General features: G+C 31.4%; 1 protein-coding gene across 1 annotated transcript in view; it reads left to right on the top strand.

Annotated features, from left to right (window-relative positions):
• LOC129980889 (protein O-mannosyl-transferase Tmtc3-like) overlaps positions 1-21417 on the top strand; it is a 271909-nt gene that overhangs the window by 211069 nt on the left and 39423 nt on the right. The window contains exons 9-11 of the mRNA XM_056091343.1: positions 449-600; positions 18355-18438; positions 18530-18667. Coding sequence (XP_055947318.1) covers positions 449-600; positions 18355-18438; positions 18530-18667 — 374 coding nt within the window. The remainder of the gene's footprint in view (positions 1-448; positions 601-18354; positions 18439-18529; positions 18668-21417) is intronic.

The raw sequence follows: 21417 nt of genomic DNA, 5'->3' as shown, positions 1-21417 counted from the left end.
GACAAAAGTAATCACTCATGTCTCGTAGCTGTTATCTGGCTTATAAGCTTCACCACATAACGAAATATATGAAGTTTTATAATTTTTTGACTATGGTTGTAATTCTCTGTCAAATTTTGGTTTTGATCGTTCGAGAAAAAAGGATTTAAATTACACATTCAAAAGTTCAAAATACGCATTTGGTTTTCAGGTACTTGTATAATAGACCGATCCTAGCGATTGATTGCGAAAAAAAGTCGCCAAATATTCCCCAATCGCTACATTAATAAGTTCTTTCGTACCTATTGTTTGTCAATGATATACTGTTGATAGTATACAAGCACATTTATTAGAAAATACGCTAGGATGTTTTGGGGAGACAACTGGGGATGCTTTATGTTAATTTCTTCTGTTTTCATCTGGAGGAGAACTTCTTTGTGATTGTAATTTTTTTTTCTTTCTCATCCAGGGTGTCTCACTGTGTGTTTTCCCTTTCATCCCCGCTTCGAATCTCCTGTACCCCGTGGGCTTCGTCGTTGCGGAGAGAGTGCTGTACATACCCAGCATGGGGTTCTGCTTTCTAGTGGCTCATGGATGGCATCTTCTCTGTCAGAGAGAGAGGTAATTTTTCAGAAATAACGCTTTTTAACGTTAGACACCCATCTTGGTCTAGTGATAGTAACGTCTTTGTAAACGAAATATGAAGGACCGAAGCACGATCCTATTGTAGCTTAGTATTATATTTGGGGAGAGTAAATATCCTCATATCTAATATATGCATGCAGTCCATATCTTTCACTGATTATAGAGCATTGCAATTTGAATTTCTTTTCTTACTGCATACTCAGTTATTTTAGCATTGGAATTAATTAATATAAATGAAAATTATCTGAAGCGAATGAACATGTCATGTAATAATCTTTATTTCCGCAAGATACATTGCGAGCATTTAAGGATAAAAAAAATTGCTTAGGAATTTCCAAAAAAAAAAGGAATTTAGGAATTTCCAAAAAAAATTGTGTCGTTAATATGTATTCAATCTAATTTTAATGGATTCAAGCTAATCAATTCCAATTTTGTAACAAAAATATATAAAAATGGAGTGTCCATTCTCTCTAAACATTGCTTAGTAAATAATTTTTTAAATGATAGAGGAAAATATACACTCCTTGGATTGTTTGATTGGAAAAAAATCAAACTATTAAAGATTACTTTTTGCGTTGTTTAAGTCAGTAACTGCACAGCTAAAAAAAATATGAGATATAGATAAGTAGCCTCAAAGTTCTGTCAACCATATGTAATAAAATAACTTTGACGTTCTATGATTTTAGAAAAAAAAAGAGCTCCATTCTTCTGCAGAATTTATAGAACGTTAAGCTTTGGGCATCATTATTTTAAATGATTTTTAAACCAGGAGGAAAATTAAACAATCTGCGAATTCAGTTTACTCGAAACAGATATTAATTAGTTTAATATAATAATATTTGCAAGGAAAAAAGCAAATAGATACAAGGGGGGAGGGTTGGAAATTGAATTTACGGAGAAATAAATGCGTTACTCAAGTTTCGGACTTGAAAACACATCTAAACTTTTTTTAACGAAGAAATGCGGACGAAATATTTATGTTCAACGTTTCCGCATTTTTCTCATTTGTTTTTCTAGAAATTTCTTCCACTAAAGTATTTACTATATACTGTCATCAACATAGGAAGTCCGTGTCGATCCTGGTAGATTTTGTCGATAAAAAATTACCATTTCAAAGTCTTCCATTTTTTTCACAAACCTCAGAGCAAGAATACAGTCTAAATAGACATTCAAAATATTTGTGCAATTCCAATACTCACAAGTTTCTGAAATTCCTAAAGCATTACTTGTCAAAAACGAACCTTTTCATTGTCCATTTTTAAAAATTTGTTGTACTCAAGAATCAATCTATTTTATCAATAAGTAAAGCTATAGGACAAGTTTCTGAAATTGCTAAAGCATTACTTGTCAAAAACGAACCTTTTCATTGTCCATTTTTAAAAATTTGTTGTACTCAAGAATCAATCTATTTTATCAATAAGTAAAGCTGTAGGACAAGTTTCTGAAATTGCTAAAGCATTACTTGTCAAAAACGAACCTTTTCATTGTCCATTTTTAAAAATTTGTTGTACTCAAGAATCAATCTATTTTATCAATAAGTAAAGCTGTAGGACAAGTTTCTGAAATTGCTAAAGCATTACTTGTCAAAAACGAACCTTTTCATTGTCCATTTTTATAAATTTGTTGTACTCAAGAATCAATCTATTTTATCAATAAGTAAAGCTGTAGGACAAGTTTCTGAAATTGCTAAAGCATTACTTGTCAAAAACGAACCTTTTCATTGTCCATTTTTAAAAATTTGTTGTACTCAAGAATCAATCTATTTTATCAATAAGTAAAGCTGTAGGACAAGTTTCTGAAATTGCTAAAGCATTACTTGTCAAAAACGAACCTTTTCATTGTCCATTTTTAAAAATTTGTTGTACTCAAGAATCAATCTATTTTATCAATAAGTAACGCTGTCTGACCAAAGGCACTTTTATATTCCAAGTGCAAGGAAAACAACCAAACACTCCATAACATTTCCACCGTCAGCATGAATTACATTTTGACTTCAGGTATAAAACTCTGGTACGAACTTTTGTAATTAATATGATATCTATTAGTACAAATAGTATATAGTCACTTAAAAATATAAACCAATATATATACTGAGTGATTATGAAAAGAATTGCCTCGATATATGAAACCAGAACTATCATTCCTTCTCAGGAACAGAATAAAATTTTGATTCAAGGTAAGTATTTTGAGGTATGAGCTCAAGAATCATATGAAAATCAACATTTAAACTCTAACAGTTACTATTACAATGACAAAATTACAATATTTTCAAATTGCAACATCAACTTTTTTTTATTTGAATGCATTCCCCATAGCAAAAAACAATAGATAGCATTAGAACGGTACCTGTCGCACGAAAATCACCAACATCGTTAGACAGCTAAGAAGAAAAGAAAAACAATTGTAGTGTGCCTACCAGAGACGTGAAATTCAACAGATTCCTTTCGTCATGGCACTTGCTTTGGTTCTAGGCACCATCTGCCGCTTACCAAGTGGAAATGTGGTTTAAGTAGGCTGTTAGAGTTTTGATTCCCTCCGGTGGAGAAAAGGGGAAATTCTGTTCCCCTAATCAGATGTATTCGAGAAGCCGACGCGGCGACATGTACATACTCTCCCTCCCGTCTTTGTGTTGTAATGTGTTTGTGTGGTAATTTAGAAATGTCAGTGTCCATATATGCGTGAAAATAAAACCTATGAAAGTTTCAACTCCTGCTTCGTCATTAATGGAATTGTCATGCACTGACTGATCATAGGCCAAGTAGAAAATTTTGAAATACAATAAAATGTTTTGATTTCTATTGCTTCTTTTCTGTTATTGCTTCTTTGCTGTTATTGGTTGTTTTCTCTTTTCTTCTTAGTCTGTCTACCGCTGGTGATTTTTGTGATACAGATACCTTTCCAACGCTATTTACTGTTTTTTACTATGGGAAACACATTCCAATAAAAAAAGGTGTTGTCATTTGAAAATTTTGAAATTTTGAGACCGTAACTGTTAGAGTTTAACTGTTGTTTTTCATATGCTTCTTGAGTGCATATTTCAAAACACATTGAGTCAAAATCATTCTGTTCCTATGATAGTTACGATCTTATATATAGGGATAGTTTTTTTAATGTTCCCTGTATATATACAGAGAGAGAGATAGTCCTATTTTATATTGTTTGAAATACTTTAACTTCATTTCAAATTGAGAAGCTCAGTTTCGAACAAATGAAATCTAAGTTAAAAGTTACACAAGAAATTCCAACTTAGAAATCCTTCACCTTTATTTCATCGAATCTAAAAACCAGCAAAAGAGCATGCCGAAGCACTTTTTTTAATAATTATTTCTCTTGAAACTTTTAGCGAAAAGGTTATAACGTTGTACCAACGGAATAAAAAAAAGAAACTATCTAAAAAAGAAGAAAAAAAAAGAAAAGATGAAAAGAAAATTTTCACACGTTCTGAATTTCAATACCTTTGATTAAAAGACAGAGCAAAAAAAGAAGAAAAAAAATTCGAGGTAACTTACCTCGCTTTCTCTTCTACTACTTAATTAACATTTTTTTTTCTTTCATCCACCATTTTATACTTAATTTTCGAGCATTTTTTCCATGTCCTTATCAAATCACTTTTCTTCAAACACTAAAAGAAAGGAAAAAGGTCCAGAAAAAAGTTTTTTTCTTTTGAGCATTTTTTTCACCTCCTCTAAACCAAAAATCTGTCATTTAACGCGATGCTTGAGAGGAGAGCTCTTAAAAAACCATTTTGTGATTCCGCTTCACCGGATGCAGGAGGGCCATTTTGAGTAAGCAAAGTAGAAGGCCCCGAAAAAAAATATAAAATTCACGCACCAAGAGTTTGAAGGATTTAAATAAGGGCAATATGAGCGTTGGCAAGGTAAGCTTTATTCTCGAGACTCTGCAAATTTTGCACTCTGCTGCTCACATTCGATATTTTTTCCCCAACAGCAGGCTTCCGAAATAGAATTATTGCCAGTTGAGAAAACTAAGCCGAATGTTTAGTAATTATTTAATAATTGTAATAAGATTACGATAAAAGCCATCCATAGCAAAATGTTTGAATCTGGGGGTTTTTTATGCGTTAATATATTTAAAAAGTAAGAAAAGTTTTTGTCTTAGAAGAGTGTAACTAATGACCACAAGCCAACCAAAGTAAATATATATATGTAATATATATATGTAAGATTATTTTTGTTTGAAGCAGGATGCAGGTTGGAATACATTGAGGAGATATTTTACATTTTTAATTTCGTTTTATTCTCTCCCGGGAGACAGGTATGATTTATTTAGAAGGCGCAGCACGGCACAAAAGCAGAAATAAGAAAAGGGGCGAAACAAATGATCACTAATCTTATATAACATGTGATTTCCGGCCACGCGCCAATTCAATACACGTAGTGACCTTTGACAAGGGCCTCGAAGGGATCATTTTCACTTGATACGTAGAATGATGGGGCAGTAATTTTTACACGACTTCAGTGGAATGAGATCAGAAAATGAGAGAATGCAATTACTATGGACTAAATTAAGATAAAGCTTTGGAATTTAATTTGGTTTCAATTAAGAGTTTAAATTATCATTACACACACACACACACACACACACACACACACACACACACACACACACACACACATATATATATATATATATATATATATATATATATATATATATATATATATATATATATATATATATATATATATATATATATATATATATATATATATATATATATATATATATATATATATATATATATATATATATATATATATATATATATTGATGTCCATGAATTATTGCTTTCAGAACGGCTCGCAAAACAGAAGGTAAAATTTTAAATATAACAAATTAAAATGACATTTCAAATCTTAGTATTAACAATAATAGGTCAATCATAAATAATGCAGAGCTTTAAGCCAAAAACTGCAGAACTTTTCACAAAATCTTAGAAAATCCTCAAAACGTATAGGCTGTAATTAACACACTTCTAACTGTTCCTAATTCATTCCTTTCAAAATTATGCTAGGCTAACAAAAAATTCAAAATCGTTCTTAACGACAAGAAGTTCAAAATTATACTTAACAGCAAGAAATTTAAAATTACATTTAGCAACAAGAAATTCGAAATTATGCTTAGCAACAAGAAATTCTAAATTATGCTTAGCCAAAAGAAATTAAAGAATTTTCTAAGCAAAAAAAAAAAAAAAAATCACATTTATTTTTGGCAACAGGAAATTCAAATTTGTTCTTGGTAACAAGAAATTCGAAATTATATTTAACATCAAGAAATTAGAAATTAGCAATAAGAAATTCAAAAATATTGTAATGTCTTGATCTAGGCTGATCAAATAACGAAGCAGAATTTCCAGACAATTCTTTATTTTACAGTCCTATATATACAAAGAACAACTTGTTCTAATCTTGGTTAAATAAATAGTTATTTACACCTGTAGTAGAAGATACAACAGTCAAAGTCGAAGGCTTTCTTGAAACTCAGTTGGTTCTCGGAATCCGAACTCGTGGGCTTAATCCAACAGTCCGCCTGCAATTTGTTTCTTCTCTGCTCTTAAAAAAAAAATCTCCGCACTTTATTTCGCACTTTATTATTACAATCTCCACCTCTTAATTTACATTGGTCATTTGAGCTCTCTTTCGGCCAATCGGGGTTCAGCAATATGCTCTTTCAGCGGCGCCAGTCGGTCGTGGGAAGGTCCTTTGTGTGACGCACCTTTCACAACTGACGATTCTGAAACACGGAGTCCTTTCACAATGAGAAACATTTAGCATCCAGATGTTTGGACACCCCTTTCTCTTTGAAGGTACGATCAATACCTCTTTGACGAGGAATTCCACATGTGGTCTTTCACTGTAGTCGCTAATGAACAGATGCGGGACCACCCAGGTGAAAAAATCCACCATCTGGCTATCTCGAGGATTTAAAAGCGTCGACACAGCTGGCTGTAAATGTCTTATCAGTACTGGGAAATGGGGAATGTTTCAATATTCTCTGCAAGGAGAAATTCAAAACTACTCTTAGGAGCAAGAGATTCAAAGTTATTTACAAAGAGATTCAAGAAATTCGAAATTATTCTTAGCGAATCGAAATCTTCTTCTATTACAACAAATTCAAAAATATACAAAGTATTTAATCTTGAAAATACTTAAATACTTATCTTAGAAAAAGTATTTAATCTAAGAAATTCAATCCTTATGCCAAGGGCTTCATAATAGGAAAAAAAAATCCATGCTTATACTGAAACATTTCTTTAAAAAAATTCAAACTTTAGCTGAATACTTACTCTTAGCTACAAGAAATTCAAGGTAATTCTTCATCTTAAAAGCACGAAATTCATACTAACGAATAACTATATATTTAAAATAATTCGGAAAAACCAAAGACACGGTCCCTCTGTTGCAACCGCTGTACCAATTTCATTGGCTTTAAGTTCATATGAAAACTTGCGGCCCTTAAATATCAATGATCTCTTGCCCTCCATTAATTCTCATTTACGAGAGATATCCCGAAAATAACACCTCGATATAACAACACAACAACTGGATTGTTTTCACCGATTAACTTTGCCATTTGCGTACATAGCTAAAGAATCAGAATACTTTACATTCGTTGCGAAAATATAATTTTAAATAATGTTTTCATACTCCTTGAAAAAAATATTGCCATCAAAGTTGGTTGGTATGATTAAATTAATCTTAATATCAAAGGAGAACAGAAATATTGATTTAGGTCTTTTAAATATTACGTAAAATCTGAAATCAGCTGGATTGGTGTACGGTAGAAAGCCCAATAGGCTCAATAACGGATAAAGATTTTTCAACGTGGAAACACGTAGAAATTGATAAATAGCATGTGCATTGATAATAAACAGCAGTAAGAGCAGAAAGAGGGAATTCGCAATATATCAACACTCTAAAGAGAGACTTCACTGACCTACTCACGTCTCTCAACTCTACAATTTAACTACAGACAGAATCTCGTCTGCATGCCACCGATTATAGAGGTCACAGGACATCAGAAGTTTTAATAGGACAGAAATATTCTAGAACAAACGAGGAAATTGAATCCCAATGATGCTATCGTCAAGATTCTTGAATATTCCGAATCCTTTTTCTTTGCCGCTTAAATAGCCTCAAGTTTGTCGCCAAGGGTCATTGATTAGACATCCATTCAGCAGCCATTATTATATCATCTTCCTTTCCAGGAGACTTATTAGGCAAGGATGCAATATTACAAATTTGTATTTCCTGGATGTGTAAAGATATTGAGCCGTTTGGAAGAAAGAGAATTATTTAATAGAAGAAGGAGAATTGTTTCGTCTGAAAGGAAGAATAGTACAGTATATTGTTGTACCTTTGATCTGCATTTATTATAAAATAAACATAAATATTTTTTTTAAAAAGTAAGGAATTTTTTTTTTACATAAAATGCTAAGTAATTTATTTTTAATTAAATGTCACGTTTTTATGCATAAAACTAAATTATTTACAAGAGTACCTAGATTTTAAAAAGTTCTTTCTTTTAAAACATACTCATTATGCTATTATTTAATCAATGAAGAAAATCTATATTGAATTTTATAATTTGAAAAAAAAAAAAAAAAAAAAAAAAAAAAGGATTCACTAGTTTTAGAATTTGTCTTTTCTGAACTTTTTTATTAATATAACAATGTTCATTTTCAAAACCTTTCTATGGGTGTTTTTTTTTGTTTGTTTGTTTTTTCTAGTTTAGGGACATTATTTGATTTGAAAGCCTGTGAGGCTAGTTTTTTTTTAGTCCAACATGATAATCTTTGATTTAACCTTGGATTTACGAAGCTCGTTCCAAAATAATATTCGTTTGATTTTAGACGGAGTAATATTATCGATAAACTACGTTAAAATCATAAAAATAATGCTTAAAAGATTGAAAAATTTTCTGTCTATTTCAATCAAACATGAAATTTGCACTTTATGATAATTACGCCTTTTCAACATTTGAAGCCAACAACTACCCTAGATACAGAATAAAATTTTGAATAACCTTAATGTTGCTCCGAAACGGGACATAAAAAAATTTATTTTCATCCCGTTTGTTAAAACTGTTAAGAAACTATTCAACTTACGATTGTTGTGGATTAGTAAGTTGCTTCAAATGATTTCTACATGGAAGAACAAAAGTCTTCACTTAATTATTATTTCCCAAGTAGTTGAGATTTCGAATTCGGCAAAATTATTTCTTGAGTTATCCTTAAATTAATGTAATGATGTCGCAAGCAGCCTTCTCATCAGTCGCTTTTAAGATGGTGTTTAATTCATTCAGCTTCCAGCTTAGTTCCTCTGAGAATAAATGTCTGCTTTCATCACAACTGAAGTGTTAATGTCTGTTTTATAGAAACAATTTCATCTGGAAATAATTTTCCAGAATGCCCATTGGATACCTATAGAATATTTACATATCATTAGCACGCTTCAGTCTTATATAATATATATATTGAATTCTAAATACAGCTTAGTGCATTTTTTTACATTATTATTTTCTACATTCCTAGTATTATCTAGAGTTCATTTTTAAATTTTAAAATTTCGCACTTAGGATATAAGACAGATTAAGACATATATATAACAAGGAACAGGGTGTCCCATAAGGTACGTAACGTTTAATATTTATAAATTCGAATGGAACACGGCATGACGAGTATTTTGATGTATAACATGTGAGGATCCCCGAAAATAGCGTCATAGTCTAACTAAGATGTGAAACTTGTGTCATGGAAACTTCAAAAAATGAGAAATAAAGTGAAAGTCAATGTTTATTGAGAACTTTCAATACAACAGATTTTCGAAATGTCGGCCGTGACATGGTTAAGTCTGGAATAGAAATTCGCAACTGCTTTCTGCAAAACATCTGTTGCAATTTCCTTGATCTGGGTTTCAATTGCTGATTTCAATTCGTCCATTGTCGAAGGCTGTGTGAGATGCACTGTGTCTTTCAAACGTCTCCATAAAAAATTCGTACGGGTTAAGATCCGGTGAGTAAGGTGGCCTCTCTATACGATTTCCTGTTCTCATAACGGAATCCAATCCGATCAATACATTGTGAAAATGTGCTGCTACGTTATCGAAGTTTCTCTGAATCTGGTGAGGTCTAGCACCATCTTACATAAACCAATAATCGCTTATCTTGTTTATACCATAATAGAATCAGATGACATAGTCATTCAATACGTCAAAATAAGCTTCACCGGTGACATTTTCGATTAAAAAAAAACTGTCCCAGTGATGCCTTTGGCAGATAACACACTTCAAACTAGGAGTCTAAATGGGTGCAATGAACGAACTATTGTATGATAAAGATTTTCAGTTGCCCAGAACCTCCAGATCTTTTTGTTAACATATTCTTGGAGGTGGAAATGCGCCTCATTACTGAACCAGATCCGATTAAAATCAATTTCCCCATATTCAACCTGATTAATCATCGCGCCTGCAATATCAAACCTCCTTAAACCATCCAAATCCGTCAATGGTGATTGATTTAAATTTCGTAAGGGAACAGAGCCGTATAAAAATTTACATATTCACTTACAGACGCGCTTTTTTTCTCATTGGATGCCACAAATTGTTGTGCAATCGTCGTATATAACGTAAATTATAATACTAATTGTCGAATTCGTAACTAACGTTCTAGAGTATTCGGGGATGCCATATGTTATACATCAAAATACTAGTCTTGACGTGTTCTATCCGAATTTGTAAATAACCATAATATATACTAGGAAGGATTCCACCGTTTCCAACCTAAAGCATTCGGCGTTAGCGGAAGGGTTGCGCATAGGGGAATATTATGAAGTAAACATTTTTGTTCAAAATCTCCAGAAAAACATCCGTGTTTAGCAGTGCGGATAATATATTTCTTTTGAAATTTTTTTATGCTTTTTGTATCAATAACCATTTTAATACTAATTTTTATTTTTAAAATATGTTGAAATTTCTCAAAACATATTACCTTTTATATATTTTCAGTAATTTTGCCTAATCCAATTTTCAGTTATTTTTTCTTTGGTAATCACAAAATAAAAAATGATTATTAAATGGAAATTTGGCAACTAAATATAAATTCAAGAGATTCGAAAATACGGGGAAAAGCTTTTCCATTTAAAATGTCTAAATCTCTGCGAATAATATTTTTTTTTATTTTGTTAAAGAAATGCAGCTTTAAATTCTTTTGCTTTTATTAATATGATAAATTTTGCATTTTAGAGCAGGCAACTCTTTCGTGGATTTTGAAAATTCTATTTAAACGCTTATGCTTCGGCATCAAAAATTTGAATAAATTGAAATAATAGTGGATAGCACGCTATTTTCAGAATATAACAGAATTCTAAAAGAATGACATATTTCAGCAAGAAAGAACATTTAGATATTCTGACGATTTATGCTGAATGTAATAGCCAGTCTAGTAGCAGAAGAATTCAAACGTCGTTTTCTGAATTTCCAGCATCCTTATTAAGAAGAGTATTTACAAAACGGTTTAGAAATCACAAACTACGAGTCCTTAATTCACCAGAGAAAAACGGAGAGGATAAGGTTTTATATACCTGATGCAGAAATTAGTTTGTTTCAAGTTATCTTCATGAGGTTCTATGAGCAATCAACGCAGAACTGAACATTCCAAAACCTACAGTGTAAAGAACATTTTGATATAGTAATTAGTTTCACACAATATTCGTCGAGTCCATGGATTCCACGATACCACAATTGCATGGAGAATTATATGATCGACATTTAGAATCTTACCGTTGGGCCCAACTTCAGATGCATTTTGGTCAGGTGGGTGTTGCTTTAACTAGGATAAAAACATTAACCTTCAAAATTATCGCTATAGGAATGGTAAAAATCGATTATTTTTTTTTTTTTGTACAAGAGTTTCATCGTTAGTGTTCTGTTTTCTATAAATATGGGATTAGACACCTTTAAAAACTCGTACCATTTTGTAAAACAATGTATTGAATAATTATCGATATATATTCAGCTAGATTAATTGTTGTTGCTGTTTCTAATGGCTCTTGTCTACACAATCCCATTGACTTTAAGAAATCATTTGCGGTTTTAAGCCAATTGTACGTCTCTTGTTTTTACAGTAGCACCATCTATGGCCAAGAGAACGACTTAGCTACGCACACGTCTCAGCCCTTTTTAAAAGGAGGACTTCATTCATGCATTTCATTCACTCATCCACAGATAGTAATTTAGACCTGATTCAGAGAACGATCACCCCGATCCAGTACCCCCAGTGGTATTATTCTTGCCTTGTAGGACTTTGTGACCACGACAGATTTATACTCGCACCAGCCACCACACACACGGAGAGTCTTCGGCCGCCGGGGTTTTAACTCGCAACCCAAGGGAATCCAGCTCACTACCAACCAGGCTATCCCAGCCTTTAGATTAACTGACATTATATTCGAACTAAGGGATGAATGCCTTTGACAATATAGTTCGATATATCTTTGCCAATAAAATCACAAAGCCTCTCTTTATGTCACAAGTAATGAACTGGTTCCCATCTACACAAATATTGTTATTGAAAATTTGTATACACGCATAAGAATAAATTTGAAATTATTATTTTTTTATTTTGCCCTTTTAATAACCTTTTATATTATATTATCTCTGAAAATATCATTGAAAGACAGGCACAAACATCAGTCTGAAGTATTGAAAAATGACTTTAGTCAATAAATTTGCAAATTTTGCAGAATTCTCTGCAAATTTTACAAATAGAATCAGGAAACTTTCTGTCCTTACAAAAGAATGTAAGAAAAACATTCTACTCATTGACATTTTCTGGCTGCGTAAGCACTATAAAAATTAAATTTTCTAACTTTTTATTGGTCTCCTTTACAAAATTCAAAATATTTTCATACATTTAGGTGTCTTATTTAAAGAAACTTTGTATTTAGAAATATACATATTTCAAAAGTTAAGAAAACAAACATTTGAGCCACTTTTTAATAATCCTAAATATATCATTGCAAAAAAAGTTAAATAGTAAGATTATAAGAATAAAGAAATTCCAATAGAGTATTCATTGAATAAATAGAACTTCTTCGTTTTTAATTAATTTTTATTCAAAGAGTCCATTTAGAAAATTCACTCATCGTAGGCATACTTTTAGATAAGGAAAAGAATGTTGCAATTAGTATTTACAGTTCATTTAGGCTTTCATTAAATGTTGCATTTTAAATTCCAAGCAGAAATTAAATAATTTTAATTAAAAGAATAGAGCTTAAATGTTTAACATTCCACTTTCATATCAAATATTTCTTCTAAACTGAAAAGCACATAATCGTGGAAACACAATTCTACTAAAACAGTTCAAGAGAAAAATCCTTGTTTACAATTTTTATACCAGTTTGATACTTTTCTCGTAAAGAACAGTAAACATGCATTCGATTTTAGCGCATTCGGTTTTCGAAATTTTATTCTTTGTTTACAGGCCTAGATTTCTCATCCAGCATTTCTTCTTCTTTCTTCAAAAAAAAGTTCAAAATAAATTTCGAAATATTCGCTTTCCAAGTAAATGCATTTAAATATAAACAAGTAAAGGTTGAAAATTTCTAAGAAGACGTAATTAAAAATAAATATGGCTTATTCTGAGTAAAACTAGTAAATAAATGAATTCCCTGTCGCTTCCTTACGCCTTAGTAGCATTCGAGAAAAGAATGGTAAACAAACGAACAAAATTTCTTTTAACTTATGGTAAAAGGCATTGTGCTTTGATTAAACATTCTAAAAGGTTAATTTCATTTCAGTAGAAATTCTCTAAATATTTTTTAAAAATGAAAATTAAAATGCAGGTTTAAATATAATTACTTAGAATTTAAATATATTCATTTTATTTAATTTTCTTTTTTTAAGCGTTAATTAATTTATATTAAAGATTTATTTATACTTTATTTTAGCGGAGATGTGCAAACTCGTCTTTTTGCCTTCACTTAATTAACAAATTTCAATTTCAGATAGTAGTATTGTAACCCTGTGGTTTCTACTTTCCATGCGATCCATGCGAAAATGCTCACTATATCGTAATTCTCAGTAGTAATTTTTGGAGGAAAAAATATTTTAATCTGTTGCTATTTATATCCTTATATTTAATTCTTTGTTGTTATTTTTGGCAAAAGAAGCATGATAATCTTGTGTAAGCCAGATAAAAGCTGCGAAACACGGGTAGTTGCTTTTGTATTGTGGTCACGTTACTGGGCTGCGAACCACAAGATCCCAGATTCTACCCTCGCTCAATTCAATCCGCCACATTGGTGATCTCGGACGATGAACCTTCAACCTTCGTACAGCTGTTGTGGCGCCGTCTACCCGCAGCAACCCACATTCATCAGATACACTTGACGCAGCAACACAAAGTCGTCAGACTCACTTGACGCAACAGCAACCAATCACCCACGCACGCTCGCTGCTACTCAAATGGGTACAAGCGCATTAGACTTAACAGCTAATACATCATCACTCAACAAACATATCGTTTGTATCATCTCCGACTCACTAGAGGGAGATTACTGTGGTGAAAAGCTTATAAGCCAAATAACAGCTACGAAACACGAGCAATTGCTTTTGTATTGTGGTCTTGTTACTCGGCTGCGAACCGCAAGGTCCCAGGTTCTATCTGTATATGCTTATAGCCGTATATTTGAAAAAATGTCATAATTTTCAATCCTTTTAGAGAAAATGATGTAGTAACATGTATTTATTTAAACTAGCCGCCTTTGGTGACCAGTATGTTAGCATAGATTATTAAGTTTTTAGGCTGTTTAATTATTAATTTGGGATGCATTTCTTTGAAGAAAGCTTTTCATCTTGTGATTCGATACGACTAAAACACATGAATTAAATTAAAACAGTTTACTGCAAGTTACAGAGTGTATATATTATAAAATATAGCGGAAAGGAAGGCTAAATCCTAGGGACGGGTACCGCCAAATTTGGCGCCAAACTTTAAAGATAAAGTCGCCAGCGTCTCTTGAAAATAGTCATAATATTGAGAAATAAAATTCTGAAGATTACAGCATCCGCGGGGCTTGGCGAGAAAAATTTGGCGGATAATCACCAAATGCTACCCTTCCTTAGAACTGTACCGAAAGGAAAATCTTACCATGGATTTAATGACTGGCAAAAGCACGTGCTTGATTGTTTAGGCAGAGAGTTTGAATTCCACCAAAATTTTAAAAACATCTTTTCAGATAGAGTATCAAATAGAATTAAAAATATTATTAAAGTTGCATGAAAAATGGTACTAAAATGAAATTTATATCATTGAAAAGGTCGTTTTGTTTAGTCTTAAGATAATGCAAAAAGCAATTTTTATATCGTAATTGTTTTGGAAGATATGAGTATCAATTTCCGTAGGCGAGTCATAACGATTACGGCTAGACTTAAATTTATTATAGGAGCGCCAAAAATGAAAACATTTTGGGGCGACTTTTACCAAATGTAAAAATGACAATTTTTTATTCTAACTTTAAAAGTTGTTTGTTTGTATTTCTGGAATACATCAGACATTTTTAGAGAGTTTTTGAACGATTGACACGATTTTAACGTGCTTTCTGAGAAATCGTACATTAATTTTATGTCTTTCCACGATGGCTTGTCTGGCAATGTTAAATCTATCTTTGAACTTGATTGAATTTTTTGTTGAAGTCAATTGTTTGATTTCTCTAATATCTTCTTTCCTCTGATTGAATGTCCTCTTTGGCGACATGGAAAACTATATCCAAAACACATCTAATCATATTTTGTAGCTCCATTAAATAGCTAAGAAAAGTGTTTGATTCAATACAGCTGCAAAACTGCTCAATGAATGTAACAGTCAGAAATTCGCATGATGTTTTGTTTATACATGACTGTTGCCATTCGACAGTTAGTAATAAGGTCGATTTCTGTGTCATGCACGTTAGCGTTTTATATCACCTTCGGCGACACTCTATTCACCAACCATATTAATATTATGGTTGAACCGGAGTTTAACACCCTTCTTCGCCAAGATATGATAACGCGCCAAAGCTGGCAATCTTCGTTTCCTCCACATTGGCAAACCTATAATATTTCGCCTTTACTATGCGCTATGATAGGACATCTGCTCCCTCGCTTTTGAATATTTCGCAAAACACGGCGCAAGACCGTTGTTGGCGAGTTGGCGATTTTTGAAAATTGCGCCAAACAGGGGGTTAAATTGCGGTCGTACTAATATTATTAACCTAGTCAAGTCCAATATCAATGTAACTATATTTTTTAAAAAACACTGTTTTAAATAAAACTTGAACAATTTTGATTAGTTAACAATGCTTGCAAATTGGTGACATCGGTCTATTTGTTAAAATTGAGCATTTTGATGAAATACATCATATCAGAATAAAAGAAAGGTGTCATCTTAAATTACATTTATTTGATAATGATAGAAAATTCGGAATGATTGTTTATCTTACAAAGTGGTGATATTAATATAAGAAATCAGTCCAGTTATTAAAGTTGGAGTCTAGGGGATATTTTTACAATATCTCTCAAAACCTTAGTACAATAGAGGGTTAGGTGACCACTTATAATGTATTCAGGAATCAAAAGCTATGATATAAAATGAAAATTTTCTAAATCAGTACCATATTCGGCGTAGGGAACTCTGTCGCAAGTATTTTCCATAAAGAATTTTTAAATTTCACTTATTTTGAAAATGAGGGAACAACCAACAACTGATGATAAATCTAGGGTTCATGAGTTTTCATATGAAACAAAATTGGCAAATCGGAGTGATGGCTGGAGGATTGATTCCCGATTATTTGAAATATATAGATGTTAAATAACATAATGTCTAATGATTAGGTTTGAGAATAAATATATATATAGCTCATATTTTTTTATGTGTTTGAGGTAATATTTAATGAGTGAATTTTATTCATTTACACTATCACTCATAAGACAGTGATAAAATATCGTGGCTTATTCGAAAGAAAAATACATACGATCTCAAAATTAAAGTAATATAATGTTATTATGACGCAATTGACAGAATGGCGTTACAGCTCTAACATGAATATTTTTTTGTTTTTTAAGGACAAATCTCGTACGCTCAATTGAAACAAAAGTACCATTTATCTGCTGTTGCCAACAAAAAAAATAGAAAATTTGGTGAAAAAAATGGCATTTCGACCCATAGAATTCAGGACCTTTTCTTTAAAAAAAAAAGCGTTTCTTTTTAATTCATTGGTAATTAGTTTCAAACCTGATTACCAATAAAACTACTTTCGAAAAAATGGCAATACAAATTTTGAAAATCGTGATTTCATAGCTCATATCGTTACAAACCTGTAATGTTGCTTCCCAGCACGGTTAGTTCTATCACCGGAAAGACCGATTTACAATCATCTGTATTGGATGCTGCTCGGGTGCAGAGCCAGTAATCCAAAATTTGGCGACCATTTGGTGACTTGGTGATGAATTTGGCGACAAAATAGATAACGCTGGAAACTCCCAGAAGGTTCTCGGCTCGCCTCCCGAGAACTATAAAAGGACGGCAGTCTGAAGCTACAATGAATTGAATCGTAGTCGGAGTCGTAGACAAGTAACGAGTCGTCGGGAGGATAACGAAGCAAGGCGGAATTGTCCAGCGTTGTGTGGAGCTCAAGCGAGCGCTGAAATGCTGTTTGCCTAGTCCTGTTGTCTATTGTAGAAGCAGCGTCGTGTCGTATGTGGAGTAGCCAATCGTGTGGTAGTGAGTCGGCAGTTGGATATAGCTAAAGCGAGGAGTCAGTGGAGAATTTCAGACGTTTGGAGAGACCGTAGAGCGAAGCTCCGAGGATCCCCTCTCCTGCTGGATTCTGTCTGACCGCTTTGTGTGCTGTGGTAGATTACTACTTGTGGGCTACTGTTTGCTGTAGTGTGCTGCTGTGTGATGTCCTGTGTTCGTCTCAGCTGTGTATTTGTCGTCTTATATTAGTGTCTTGGTGTTAACCCTTTCTAGGGCTGTGGAAAGTATGCTTCCCACCAAATTTATCAATCTTTGTATGAAATTATGTAGGTTGGCATAAGTTCTGACAAATATTTTTAGTAAGTCAGAAACTTAGATGCTTCAGTTCTTTATCTCAGACAAAATGACATGTCTTGATTTGTTACTTAATTATCAATTAACCAAATTAATTAATTAATCAAATTAAATTTATCTAATAAGCTAAATGAATCCCTTTTCTTATTCTAAGTTCAAGCCTAAAAATATTTTAATATAATATGATTAGAAAAAAAATGTCCTTTAAAGGGTTAAATAAACGTCGTTATTGTTTTCTACTGAGGCCTGCTGATTGTCTATATGTCTGTTTCCAATGTCTATATGTCTGTTTGTATAGATATATATGTGTCTATTTATAAAAAGATTTCTTGAAAAATCACAGATATTTCACTAATTCCAAGAAATGATCAAGCTTGTTTAACAACTCAAATAAAATTTCTTCCCACAATGCAAATTTCTTATCGAATAACAAATTTTATAATACAAAAAATACAAATTTTATCAAAAAGTTTTCCGTAACATATGAATCGACAAATTTAAGTAAATTAAAGCTAAGTGGAACATTTTCTTATCTGAAAACATAAATTTTGTTACAAAATAAGGTGAATTTTGTTACAAAATACAATGATTCAAAACTATACAGATTTTTTCTTTTTTCAGAAAGCATAAATTTTTTCTACAAATGTGTGTTGTGATACTCTTGTGCCTTAATATTTCAAAGACCATTAAACGCAACCTAGACTGGTAAGTTACATTTTTTAAATAAAACTGAAGAAAATCAAATTTTTAATTCATTTTTTATAACCTTATTCAGCTAACAGATTGCAAATTTTAGGAAAGACGAAGAAACCCTATTTCAGTCTGGATTACGAATTACAAAAGAAAATGCCAAACTGTACAATAATTTAGGACACGTTATGGAGGCAAGAGGAAAATATGAGGACGCCTTGCAGTTATTCCTGAAAGCTGCAAAGTAAGTATTATCTAAAATATTAAAAATACTGTTCTTATTCAATTGCAATTAAAGGCCTCGCTGGAGGCCTCGAACAGGAGGATTTCAGGCTCGAGATTCGATTCCACCGAAAAATCGTCGTGTAAGCAGGTCTGGTACACCCCAAATCTCTCATGGCCAGAAGTCTTCCCGCTGGTATGTTGTGGTGTGGAAGTTTGGAAAGGGGGTGACAGCTCAGGTGTCGCCCTCGTCATCTGATCACTGTTAAAAATTACGAGTTCCGTCTCAAAACAGTCTTTAAGTTGGGACGTTAATATAATTGAACTGAACTCAGCTCTTTGCAATTAAAAAACGGATTTCTCCACTTGATTTCGAATTACTTGTCCATACACTATTAGTAGAAAATGTCCAAAAGCATTGCTGCTATATCTGTGCGATAGTAGCAGCATTTAGAATGTCGGCCAACATCTTGGAGATATCGTATAATATCTTATGCTGATAGTGGTAACCCATGGATTGAAACAGCACAACCTTAAATTTATTTCAAAACGTTCATTTCCCTTATTATTGATTTCCTTGAAGATGTTTTTTATTAACCCATAATATTGCATTAATCTAAGTTAATCTAAAACTACAAGTATTTTACTTAGTTTCATTCTATAAATTAAATAAATTTAATTTATTTTAAATGAAATAATTAATTAAATAATAACTACTTTTTTAAAATCTCAATATAATTATATCAGCTTATGAACGTGAAATTCTTTCAGGTGGAAATTTTAATCATTAGAAATTCTTGTAGATAAGAAATTTCAAGCATTAATCAAATGATCATCGTCACGTGTAAAGAACACGTGTTCATTCTCGACTAAAATATCAATTCTCTTAAATAATTACGTGCTGCCATCTATCGGTTAAAATGTCACTAATAATTTAAACAAAGATCCATTTCGTAACTGGTAAATTCCTAAGAGTAAAAAGAATATTTCTAAATGAAAGGGGGGAGAAGAAAGAATTAAATGGAAATTGAATAAAAGTCTTATAGTGTAAAAGTCTCATAAATAAAAAATATTATACTTTTTAATTTATTAATCATTAATTCAAATAGAGCACTTCAGAGAGAATAAATGGATATCTATAAATAAATATTCAGGTGGAGGATTATGAATATATACCTATAAATAGTTTATTATTCTTCAATATTATATGAATATATACGTATAAATAGCTTATAATTCTTTAATATTTGTGAAATTACATGTTATTATGTTAATAAGCAGAACTAATAATAAATATTTTAAATACATATCAGAGAAAAGAGTCACAAGCAAATATTCTAAAGCGAAAAAAAGCATTATTATGTTTTAAAAATGAAAAAAAAATATATAAAAATAAATTATGGATGGATACTCATTATTGTAATAAATGTTGATACTGAAATCTCAATTTAATGTACCCCCAGCTAATTTATTTAAAACATAGTTTGCCTGTATTCAGTTTTCCAGTGGTGCATTTTGACTTGGCAACTGAAAAGGGCGATTAAAAAAAATCGTCAAATAAATAAGTTTGCAGAAAAAAATCTATAAATTATAAATTACAAGATTAGGATGTTGCGTTTGCTTTTAAGTGTCAAAATGGTTATTAAATAAATTAAAGGTATAATAGTGTTAAATAATTAAAAGAAGAAAAATTAGTCAGTTATTTATGATGTATTGAGATATTAATTATACATTTAACTAATTATGATACAGTGTTCTTGAAATATCCCATAAAATAATAATTTTCAATATTAGATTTATTTCAAGTTCATTTATTTCATTGTAACCTCATCGTAATTATTAATTGCAAGTAAGGAAATCGCTAGTAATAATTATGGTTAATTTTATTAATAATAATTAATCATTATAATTATTTATGATTAAAAAAGGCATTATTTTAGTTACTTTTTCCTTAAAATTCAATTAAAATAAATAATTAACACGCAGATTAAGTTTGTTGGAATATGATATTTGTTGAAATTTATTGAATTGTGAAAATAAATTAACATTAATAAAAGAGAATCATGAAGAAATCTAGAGCCTCAAAATCCTAAAATCTGCCTCTGCGCTTATCCTATATTCTGCTAATGGCATTTGAACAAGAAATTTGTATTAAATATAGCACTATTTTTAAAAAGCTTTAACAGGAACATTTCCTGAAAATATTATAATTTCGACTGATGAGTATGATCACATTTACTTTCACAATGTACATGTGAAATGTAATTAATGTGTGTAAAATTAATTGTGTGTAAATGTGATCACATTTACTTTCACAATGTAAATGTGAAATGCAATTAATGTGCGCAAAATTAATTGTGTATAAATGTGATCACATTTACTTTCACAATGTAAATGTGAAATGCAATTAATTTGTCTAAAATTAATTGTGTGTAAATGTGAAATGTAATAAATGTGTGTAAAATTAATTGTGTGTAAATGTGATCACACTTACTTTCACAAAGTAAATGTGAAATGTAATTAATGTGTGTAAAATTAATTGTGTGTAAATGTGATCACATTTACTTTCATAATGTAAATGTGAAATTTAATTAATGTGTGTAAAATTAATTGTGTGTAAATGTGATCACATTTACTTTCGCAATGTAAATGTGAAATGTAATTAATGTGTGTAAAAATAATTGTGTGTAAATGTGATCGCATTTACGTTCATCAAAATTATTTAAAATGCTTTCATCATTAAAAGAGTTGTAATGTCAGAGGATATGTCAG

Source organism: Argiope bruennichi, chromosome 8 (genome assembly GCF_947563725.1).
Source record: "Argiope bruennichi chromosome 8, qqArgBrue1.1, whole genome shotgun sequence".
NCBI classification, from domain to species: Eukaryota; Metazoa; Arthropoda; class Arachnida; order Araneae; family Araneidae; genus Argiope; species Argiope bruennichi.
This window is presented reverse-complemented; position numbering and strand designations above follow the sequence as displayed.